Here is a 10,251-nt window from a genome sequence, read left to right as displayed (position 1 = left end):
AGGCGACGATGCCACAAGCTGACAGAGGTGGCAGTGAAGGCGGCATGACAAGGACGGGCTCCAGGGGATGACCGAACCGGGTACAGATCGCCGGGGCTGTTACTTCGCAGAATCGCCGCCCTGGAATGCAGATCCTTTACAGAGAAACCAGCCGGGTCAAACTCAACAGAAACGTTGTTATCTCGTGAGAGAGTTCGTACAGAAAGTAAGTTCTTAACGAGGTTAGGAGAGACAAGTACATTACGAAGATAAAGAGGACGAGCAGAAGTAGAAATAGAGGCAGTGCCAATTGCAGTAATAGGAAGATGAGCACCATTACCTACTGTAATTTGAGACGAGGTAGAGTAAGGGGAGAAGGAGGAGAGGTTACCTGTGCTGGACGTCATGTGCGACGAGGCGCCCGTGTCAAGGAACCAGTCGCTGCCGCCGCCACCGTTGTTCTGGAGCGACATCTGTTGCATGGCCGCCATGAAGTTGGGATCCAGAGCAGGAGCCGCGGGCGTCGCCGAGCTAAAGGATGGCGCCATCATGGAGGTGTTGGCGTTGTAGGCTTGCGGAGCAGTGGGCGCCATGGGTGGCCGAGGACCGAGGACGCCAGCGCCGGGCGCACGCGGTGTCTGTTGCCAGGCCTGAAAGGTGCCAGACCACGGGTTGACGCCGTGTGGCCAGGATGGTGCGGCAGGCGAGTTGGGGAAGCGCGAGCCGGCGGCGGCCGGAGAGGTCGACGCAGTCTTGTGCTTCTTGTTCTTCTTGTTGCTGCTGGAAGGAGAGCCCTGCGGGGACGCAGGTGCCGGTGCGCCGGAGCGGTCGACGAAGAAGGCGGCAGCAGCTTGACGACGCGCGGCTTGCTCCTGGCGATGCTCCTCGAGCAGCAAATACGAACGGGCGCGCATGAAGGATGGCAGTGGCTACTGCATGGTGAGCACCGGGATGGCGTGGCCGAGAGAAGGGTTGAGACCACGGAGCATGTTGAAGAGCATGGACTGGTCGGAGACCTGAACGCCGACGTCACGCAGGCCGTCGGCGAGGACCTTGAGGCGCGAGCAGTAGTCCGTGACGGAGAGGTGGCCCTGCTGCAGACTGCAGAACTCCTCCTCCATGTAGACGGCCTGAGTCATCATGTTGTCCAGAAAAAGACTTGAGAGTTTTGTCCATACCACGAAAGCCGGATCGTGCGGCGTGAGGATGATGTCGAGGATCTCCTCGCTGATGGTGGTGTAGAGCCAGGACACAATGGTGAGGTCGACCTTCATCCATTCGGCGTCCTCAAGCTTGTGGTCGGCGCCGGCAACGAGGTGGTCCTCGAGGCTGTTCCGGTCGATGACCTTCATGAAGAGGGTGCTCCACCGGTCATAGTTGTTTCGCTTGAGGTCGAGGGCGGTGAGGACGTGCTCCTTGATGCGGATATGCTGCAGAGAGGCAGCCGTCACCGGGATGGCGCCCGCATCGCGGACGACAGACGTGCGGCCACATCATCATCGAAGAGAGCACAGGCAGTGGGGAGAGGTGCCATGGGCGAGCTCAGGGAGACGCCTGGGCCTGTGCCGGCGCCGAGGGCAGCGGCGATGCCTATAGGCTGTGGAGTGGAGCCAGGAGGGAGGATAGTAGGCGACACAAGAGCGACAGTTGAAGCTGTGAGTGCGCCGGCCGCCGTGGATGTCAGAGGGAGGCTGGTGTCAGGGTTTGCCATGAGGGCAGCGGAAGCGAGTGCGGTCTCAGAGACATCAAGCGTCTGATACCATGTAAGACACAACAGAGATGGAGTGTCTCAACACTTGGATTGTATTGATGAACACAAAGGGTATAAATACATGTACAGATGCCTTCGACAGAGCAGCTAACTCCTACAATTTAGCCAACAAACTACTGGATAAGCTGCTAACGAACTACTAGATAAGCTAGAGACGTTGGGATAGACTAAGTCAGATAACCAATACTAACGGCTTGTACACACACGTGCAAGACCAAGTCACGTTACTGACACTTTTGATTGGATGCTCATCTTCGTCCACCAACTTTTGACAGGGGTCTCCACAACCCATTGAGAGGGAACGGCAGAGGTGAGGTCAAACCAATTTAACACCATGTTCAAAGACGGGCGGAGAATCTGCACTTAAAAAGAAGGTGAGCCGCCGACTCCTGAACTTGCTTACAAAGTGGACAGAGGCCGCAATTTGGCAAGGTATAGCCCAAGCATTTGTTGTTCGGTATTCAAGCTAATCCTAGTTGCATCTGCCCCTAGCTGATTTGCTTGTGACACAACGAAGGCATAAAGGGCAAGATTGATCCGGTGGCAAAATGGGGCCTAGGTGTCGTTGGACTTAGAAGCGCCCACGGACCAGCACATTGGCATTGGTAGTATTGCGAGTTAGGGTGTCTGCCATAGATTATACCCGGCCCAAGAGTACTATTCCTTGCCCCTCCTTCCTGCTTAAGCTAAGAAAACATGAAAGTGAACACGACGGCCAAACTCCACTATTACTTTTGAGTCGATGGAGCACGATTATTCGGACCTTCATCATTGCCCGCTTCATGACAACATGAAAGTGAACAATGAGAAGGAAGACGAAACTGAAAATCTGTCCACAAATTCTAGTTAGAAAATAATAACAACCGAGAGACCAAGAACCGTCAGAAATACGGGCACCGGAGATATCCTAGGTAGCTCCGGTAGTGGCGGATAGGGCTTCTCTCCGTGGCTATATTTTAGCGTTTAGTTATACTCCCTCCGTCCAATATTAAGTGACGAAATATTGCATGGATGTAAATTTTTTTGGACGTAGATACATCCATATTCGAACAAATTTGAGTCACTTAGTATGTGAGAAATTTGAGTCACTTAATATGTGAGGAGAGAGTACAAAGCACTAAAACAACTCCTGAACTGGCAGCCTGTCGTTGTGCTGCACAGCCGTGGCGGCTGCGGTCATGGCGTGGAGCCGTACACGGTGCCGTGCCCATCATGATGCGGAGGCGACAACGACCTGTAAGACTAGGGGTGCAAACGGGATCCCGCAAAAGTCCTGCTTCTAGTTCATTTTTCAAATCTTCTATTCAAAATTTTGCTCAGAATTTGAATAAGAGATTTGAGAATTGAACTGTAAGCTGGACTTTCGCGGCATCCGGTTTGCACCGTTCCTTCCGCAAGACACGAGTTGCAGCTGAACCGATGAACTCTCTCTTCCTCTCTGGAAAATTTGCGTCATCAGAACAAGCCGTCCCCGTTTGCGAACACGCCATCGTATCAACATCACCTCGATTATTGGTGTCCCCACCCCCAAATCATTTTATCCATCCATTAGATATTTAGATTAGCTTCGTGACGTCACGTCTCTCTCTCCATCTCTATTATTGCAACCTAGTTTTCCAAGATGACGTAGATCGAGCAGAGATCGCGAGAGAAGGGAACATTATCTCACCCATGATTCTAGTAGTCTCAAAGGGTACTAACCAGACTCCATACTCGGTCCGGTTTCTCCATTGACCAGTCATTTGTTTACGAGAGCCTCAAGATGTACTATCAGCCACCAGGAATATTGAGCACGAGAGGCTTGAAAAGAAAATTACAGCACAGCACAAATGCACAATGTTCCGTTACAAGATGCCGAGGTGTTGGCAAGTCGTAAATGCACTTTACTGCTGCAAGTTGGCCGCAGTCTCGCCAAACAGCACAACCGATCAAGAAATGCCAAACGTGGATCAGCTGATCGCGTAAAAAGAAATCGAGGGAATCCTAGCCGTACACTGTTCCTCACATCATTGATACGGTCCCGATCTCAGAGTAAATAAACAAATGAATAAATCCAAACCCGAACGAAAACACGAACCGCCACGCCACGCCTCGCTCAGTTCAGTCCTGCCCTGCCCTGCCCAGGAGCAGCCCACCTCATTATCGGATCCCAGACCCGACGGGCGGACGCCGGCGCCAGCCGCCAAGGGAGGGAGGAATGGACGACGGCGGGATCCAGGAGGAGCCGCCGTCGGCGCGGCGCCTCACGCCCAAGCGCTCGGGGGGCGGCTCGCGGTGGGTGGACGCCAGCGAAGTCGACTCCTCCGAGTCCGCGCGGTGGTCGCTCGACGAGGAGCGCTCGCTCCGGGGGCTCTCCACCGCCGACGAGGCAGAGGCCGAGGCAGAGGCCGAGATAGAGTTCGTGATGCCCTCCGAGGCAGACATGGCCGCGGGGGCGTTGTCGCGCAAGTCCTCCTCCGGCGGGTTCAGGCGGAGGCTGGGGAAGCGGGCCAAGAGGGTGGACTCTCTCTACGTCGAGGCCATGAACGTGCAGGGCGCGCATGGCCACAGCGACCAGGTGCGTCTTTTAACGGGGATGTCCAGACGATCCTCGGATTTGGGATCATTTTGGTGCTAGCGAATACGAATTAGGATTGTGTAGAGTGTAAAATGACGCGACCTTTGACCATTTCTCAGTTAGCGAAAGTATCATATGATAGATAGATCGTTCGCTGGAGGTTTACTGAGGATGTAGTCCATCCTGAATCGTCATGAACTTGTGGCACCATTTTGGTTGAGCATTACAGTTGGCTAAGCGTGCGCCCTCATATGTTCCCTACCTGTGTCTAAGTCTGGAAACGTGTGCTAGTCAGATAATTTCTACCACATGAATCACTGATTCAGTTATTCACCCCTCTTAGCTGCAATTTGCACCAGGATATATCGCTACTGAGCACTGTTGCGATGGCATTTCAAACCCTTGGAGTTGTTTACGGTGATATGGGTACAAGCCCTCTGTATGTCTTCAGCGACGTGTTCAGCAAAGTCCCAATCAAGTCAGAGGTGGAGATCCTGGGGGCACTTTCGCTGGTCATGTACACGATCGCGCTGATCCCTTTTGTGAAATATGTATTTATAGTGCTCAAAGCTAATGACAATGGCGAAGGTAAGACGCAAGATTTGCAACACTGTTTAGTAAGTTATGGCTATACACTGTCAGCTGTGTATGCTCTTGTCCAAATTTGTTTGGATCGCTAACTGTATTATCTCATGGTTTGCAGGGGGCACATTTGCATTATATTCGTTGATTTGCAGGTATGCAAAAGTTAGTCTGTTACCGAATCAGCAGCGTGTGGATGAAGATATCTCGAGTTTTAGACTCAAGTTACCTACTCCTGAGCTCCAACGGGCTCTATCTGTCAAAGAGTGCCTAGAAAAGAAGCCGCTCTTCAAAAACATTCTGCTTTTCTTGGTTCTGATGGGGACTTCCATGGTAATTGGAGATGGAATCCTCACTCCATCAATGTCAGGTGCTTGATATCATAAGAAAAGTCTTTTTTCCTAGTTTGTTGTATGAGCAGAGATTCTGTAATTTCTATTTACCTCGAAGATGCACTATTTCTGACCCCGTGCTCTTATTTTTATTGTATTCAGTTATGTCTGCTGTCAGTGGTCTCCAGGGTCAAGTTGCTGGATTTGACACAGGTATGCTATCTGTATGCCCTCCATGAAGATCACGATAATTGGTTTGCAACCTATCATTAATTCATGTCTGAAATATTAAACTATCTTTCCATATAGTCCAACTTCCCTAGGCCACAAGAACATAAGTTCTTATTCATCTTTTTTGCAGATGCTGTTGTAATTGTTTCAATCCTAGTTCTTCTGCTGTTGTTCAGCGTCCAGAGGTTTGGAACTGGCAAAGTTGGGTTCATGTTTGCCCCTGTTTTGGCTTTGTGGTTTCTTAATTTGAGCTCACTGGGAATATACAACATAATTAAGTATGAACCGTCAGTTGTGAAAGCATTCAATCCAATGTACATCTATTTATTTTTCAAGATGAACGGCACAAAGGCATGGTCAGCTCTTGGTGGTTGTGTCTTGTGCATCACAGGTACCTCCTTACTCCAGCACCGGCCAGCCAGATAATTCATTTTTTCTCGTTGGTTCTTGTCTTCGAGGGTCAATATTTAGAACTCTTGTTTTTAGTTGTACCGAGAACATTACATAGGAACTTTAAGAGTACTACAAGAGACAAAAATGCCCCTTCTTCTGTCTTTATGTGGAATATAGTATTTCTGGAAATCATGATAAATTATGACATATTTTATTTTGGATGGCAGTGTGTCCTGGACAGAATCGCTGTCAGTTATTTCCCTATTGAATATGGATGATATAAATGAATCTTGAAATTTATGCTAAGTGACACACAAGAGCTGATTTACCGTTGGTTTGACCAATAAAAAATACCTACCAACTCGTTTGGTATCCCTCATTTCATTTGGTAGAAATGAAATGATATCAAACTTTTAAGAAGATTTCATTTGGTTGAATTTGAATTCCTGATTCAAATATCATGTTTGTCTGCCACATGGATTTGTAGAATAAGAGACAGTTCCAGAGAAATGATGGCTTTTAGAGAGGAATTGGGGTCAGGTATAGTGTGATTCCATGGAATTCAGATTGAATTCCAGTACCCAATTCTGCGCCAGCCAAACAAGTTGGTTCCTGCCATTCATTTTGAATTCCAGGATTCCAGGCCCAAATGATGGGTGCCAAACGAGCTGTACAAGTAATTCTTCTATATACCACTGAGTGCACTAATTTCCTATTGCAATTGTAGGAGCTGAAGCCATGTTTGCTGATCTGGGCCATTTCACTGTCAAATCAATACAGGTTGACACATTAACTAGTCAACTGAGACATGTCTTTTCCTGATCTTACTCTGATTTATGTAATATCTGTCTATCCCTTTTATCAGACCTAAATTAGGATTCCTTTTTTTTTCCAGGTAGCATTTACTGCTGTGGTATTCCCTTGCCTGCTTATTGCTTACATGGGCCAAGCTGCTTATTTGATGAAATATCCACTTGCAGCGGACAGAATATTTTATGATTCTGTACCAGGTAAGCGTTCAGCTCGTGTAAATGTATCAGGCTGATCTAGGTTATTAGAATTGTAAGCACCTGACTGTTTCATGTTCCTTCGTTTAAGTCATTTTTCTGTTTGCATTGCAGAAGTTCTGTTCTGGCCAGTATTTGTGATTGCCACACTTGCTGCAATGATTGCCAGCCAAGCTATGATATCTGCAACTTTCTCTTGCATAAAGCAGGCCATGGCTCTTGGTTGCTTTCCTAGGATCAAAATAATCCATACCTCCAAGAAAGTCATGGGGCAGATTTATATACCTGTAATGAATTGGTTTCTCATGGTCATGTGTATCATCATAGTGGCCACTTTCAGGAGTACTAATGATATCGCCAATGCATATGGTAAGTGTTTATGTCTTTAGGGAATTTATAGTCTTGTCTTTTTTTGTTATCTAGAATCTCTTTGAGAAACTATTGCAGTAACAATGGTCAGCCTTTTGGCATGACCACAATGTACTATGTTGCATAACAATCAACTGATGGCTAGTTACTGCTCTGGTTTGTGATGCTATTGTTTTTCCTCAGCAAATTTCTCATTTGTTTCTTGAATGATTCTCTTAAAATATTCCAGGCATTGCTGAAGTTGGAGTCATGATGGTTAGCACTGCGTTGGTGACCTTGGTGATGCTTCTTATATGGCAAACAAACTTGGTCTTTGTCCTGTGCTTCTTTATTTTCTTTGGTGCAATGGAGTTTGTTTACCTAACTGCTGTTATGTCAAAGTTACTAGAAGGAGGATGGTTACCACTTGCATTCTCATCGTTGTTTCTCTGCATAATGTACACATGGAACTACGGAAGCGTGCTCAAGTACCAGAGTGAGATGCGTGGGAAGATATCCCTGGACTTTATTCTTGACCTGGGATCAACACTTGGCACAGTAAGAGTTCCGGGTATTGGACTTGTGTACAATGAGCTGGTTCAGGGAATCCCATCAATCTTTGGCCAACTGTTGGTCACACTGCCAGCAATGCACTCCACGATCGTCTTTGTTTGCATCAAGTACGTCCCTGTCCCATATGTGCCGCTTGAAGAAAGGTTCTTGTTCAGAAGGGTTGGCCACAAGGACTACCACATGTTCCGGTGTGTTGCACGGTATGGTTACAAGGATGTCAGGAAAGAGGACCATTGCTTCTTTGAGCATCTTTTGGTTGAAAGCCTGGAGAAATTTCTGAGGAGGGAAGCCCAGGAAATCGCGCTTGAGGTGAGCACAATGGAGGTAGAGCGTGATGACGTGTCTGATGTTTCTGAGATACCTCCATCACATGCTACTGCTGCTGGGGATCTGCACGTTCCGCTGCTTTCTGATCAGAGATTGGTTGATGACAATCGAATGTTGGGCACTGATGGCAGCGTTCCTCTGCTTCCCTCTAGCTCCATCTCACCAGAAGAAGACCCTAGCTTAGAGTATGAGCTTACGGCGTTGAGAGAAGCCATGGCATCCGGGTTCACATATCTGTTAGCACATGGCGATGTGAGGGCGAGGAAGCAATCATTCTTCACAAAGAAGTTCATCATCAACTATTTCTATGCTTTCCTCAGGAGAAATTGCAGGGTTGGCACCGCAACCCTGAAGGTCCCCCACTCGAACATCATGCGTGTCGGCATGACGTACATGGTTTGATCAGGACTCTGCTACGATCGTGCTGCAAGAGTGAACCATGTTTTTTTCACATCTCTCATGGAGTGCTACATCAGATGGTAGTTTAGGGATTGTACCACCGTTAGTGAACAAAGTCACTGCAGCTGGCCAACTGCTCAGCATTTTAGTTGCAGAATTGGCCTTATGTGTACTCGGTTTTTTTGGAAGCTTTGGTCAACTCTTGTTCACTTATCTGTATGCTATCCATGGGGAGTTGTATTTGTAAGAAGAGCAATCTAATCTTATGCAATCAACCTTACCACTTGCCACAATTGCAATCTGATTGTAAGGAGAGAAAAAAGGTAGTGGTATGCACCTGAAATCTGACTATTTGTTAAAGCTCAAAGACTGCATGCTGACCTTCAAACATCTTTATTTTTTGCATCATAAGAGTATTACAGTAGTACCATACTTTTTCCATAGCTCCATGCATAATACAGTATGGGAGCCAACTCTGTTTCAGACATGCTCATACTTGTCCCATTCTGGGCCATGTGCTCCTTAATTATCATGATGTGCATGAAACATAGGATCTGATCATTCACAGATGGATTTTTTTTTATGCAGCTATATCTGCCAGCAAGTCCATGTAACTGTTAGTGCTTCAGAACAGGGATTTTTGCCAAGTAACACTCAGATAGGGTCTGTTATTTTATTTCTTTTGGATGTAAAGCATAAAGATAAGGTTGCTTAAAAAAATCAAACATGTACGAAATACCTTTTTTTGACAGTATGAAATGCATTTGGTATAGAGGCGTGTAGTTGACTTCATTAGGGGACGTACGAGGCATATGCACCTTTGGTTCTCTGAGGAGGTGTTTTAGAAGAACTGCGTTGTTTTGAATAATGAGAAGAAACATGTTGCATGTGGATACGAATTCCATACAGGAGTAAAGAGTTCGTATTTTGCAAGCTAGTCAACAACGGTTTTGGATAACGGGATAAACCAAAACAGTTCACTCCCTACGTAGTTCCACACACTTTCCTCTCCATGGCAGACTCACGCACCCAAAGCCTAAAGCTATAAGTACCAGTAGTCTAAAGCGAAAAACAAAAGCTGTTAAACTTTACAAGCAAACGGCATAGACGGCCGCTAGAAACATCGCCAGTGAACATTATTTGAACTGCCAATCACCACTCACCTCAGTCAGCTGTTCTCTTTCCTTCTGTTGCTACTTTCTTCTACTGCATACTTCGGTGCTCCTCTAGGCCGCACCTGTCCCTCCCCCTCTGCGTTACGTGATATCTGAGAGCCTCTTGTTGCAACGCATCTGCTTCACGCCTTCAGCTACCAAATCCCTCCTGTCAGCTTCGTTTAGGAGAACTGCCCGGTATTTGAAAAAGGAACATGCATGGCACACAATCTCAGCACGAGATCGAGTTAACTTCTACTCAAAACAAGCTCGATTTCTAATTTTTCAAATCACCCAAAAAAAATCCGAGTGAATTTCAGAGATCCATGGTTTTTTCGGATAGTCATCTCACCCAGATCCAGTTTTTGCTAAATTGTCCGTAAAGCCACAAATAGGGCAAAACACATGTTTAAGCCTGTTTTTTTTAGGGAAAACATTTTCAGGAACACAGGTTTAAGCGATAATATTAAATAAATGGATGTAAATATGTACAGGTAAAGTTAAAAAAAAAGGTTTCTAATCCAATCATGGGATCTGTCACATTCTCTTCGCTCTATGGAACACAAGATTAAGATTAAGATTAAGCTCTTTTTTGAAA

The 10,251-nt window shown here is 46.8% G+C and overlaps 1 protein-coding gene across 1 annotated transcript; it reads left to right on the top strand.

The window, feature by feature from the left end:
* Nucleotides 1–3,947: 3,947 nt before the first annotated feature.
* LOC100835139 (potassium transporter 23) lies at nucleotides 3,948–8,859 on the top strand. Its single transcript, XM_003576436.4, has 9 exons — nucleotides 3,948–4,307; nucleotides 4,667–4,895; nucleotides 5,011–5,259; nucleotides 5,384–5,434; nucleotides 5,583–5,843; nucleotides 6,573–6,625; nucleotides 6,741–6,855; nucleotides 6,967–7,221; nucleotides 7,451–8,859. The coding sequence occupies exons 1-9, from the start codon at nucleotides 3,948–3,950 to the stop codon at nucleotides 8,500–8,502; spliced, it is 2,625 nt and encodes an 874-aa protein (XP_003576484.1). The 3' UTR covers nucleotides 8,503–8,859.
* Nucleotides 8,860–10,251: the final 1,392 nt, after the last annotated feature.

This window comes from Brachypodium distachyon, chromosome 4, assembly GCF_000005505.3.
Source record: "Brachypodium distachyon strain Bd21 chromosome 4, Brachypodium_distachyon_v3.0, whole genome shotgun sequence".
In the NCBI taxonomy this organism is placed as follows: domain Eukaryota; kingdom Viridiplantae; phylum Streptophyta; class Magnoliopsida; order Poales; family Poaceae; genus Brachypodium; species Brachypodium distachyon.
The sequence above is the reverse complement of the archived record's forward strand: the minus strand, read 5'-3'. Positions and strand labels throughout refer to the sequence as shown.

Bases quoted from the DNA above. Each gene is read 5' to 3' on its own strand.
- LOC100835139 (XM_003576436.4), top strand. From the start codon at position 3,948: ATGGACGACGGCGGGATCCAGGAGGAGCCGCCGTCGGCGCGGCGCCTC. The intron at 4,308-4,666 runs GTGCGTCTTTTA...AATTTGCACCAG, and splicing joins CGCATGGCCACAGCGACCAG to GATATATCGCTACTGAGCAC. The intron at 5,260-5,383 runs GTGCTTGATATC...TATTGTATTCAG, and splicing joins CCTCACTCCATCAATGTCAG to TTATGTCTGCTGTCAGTGGT.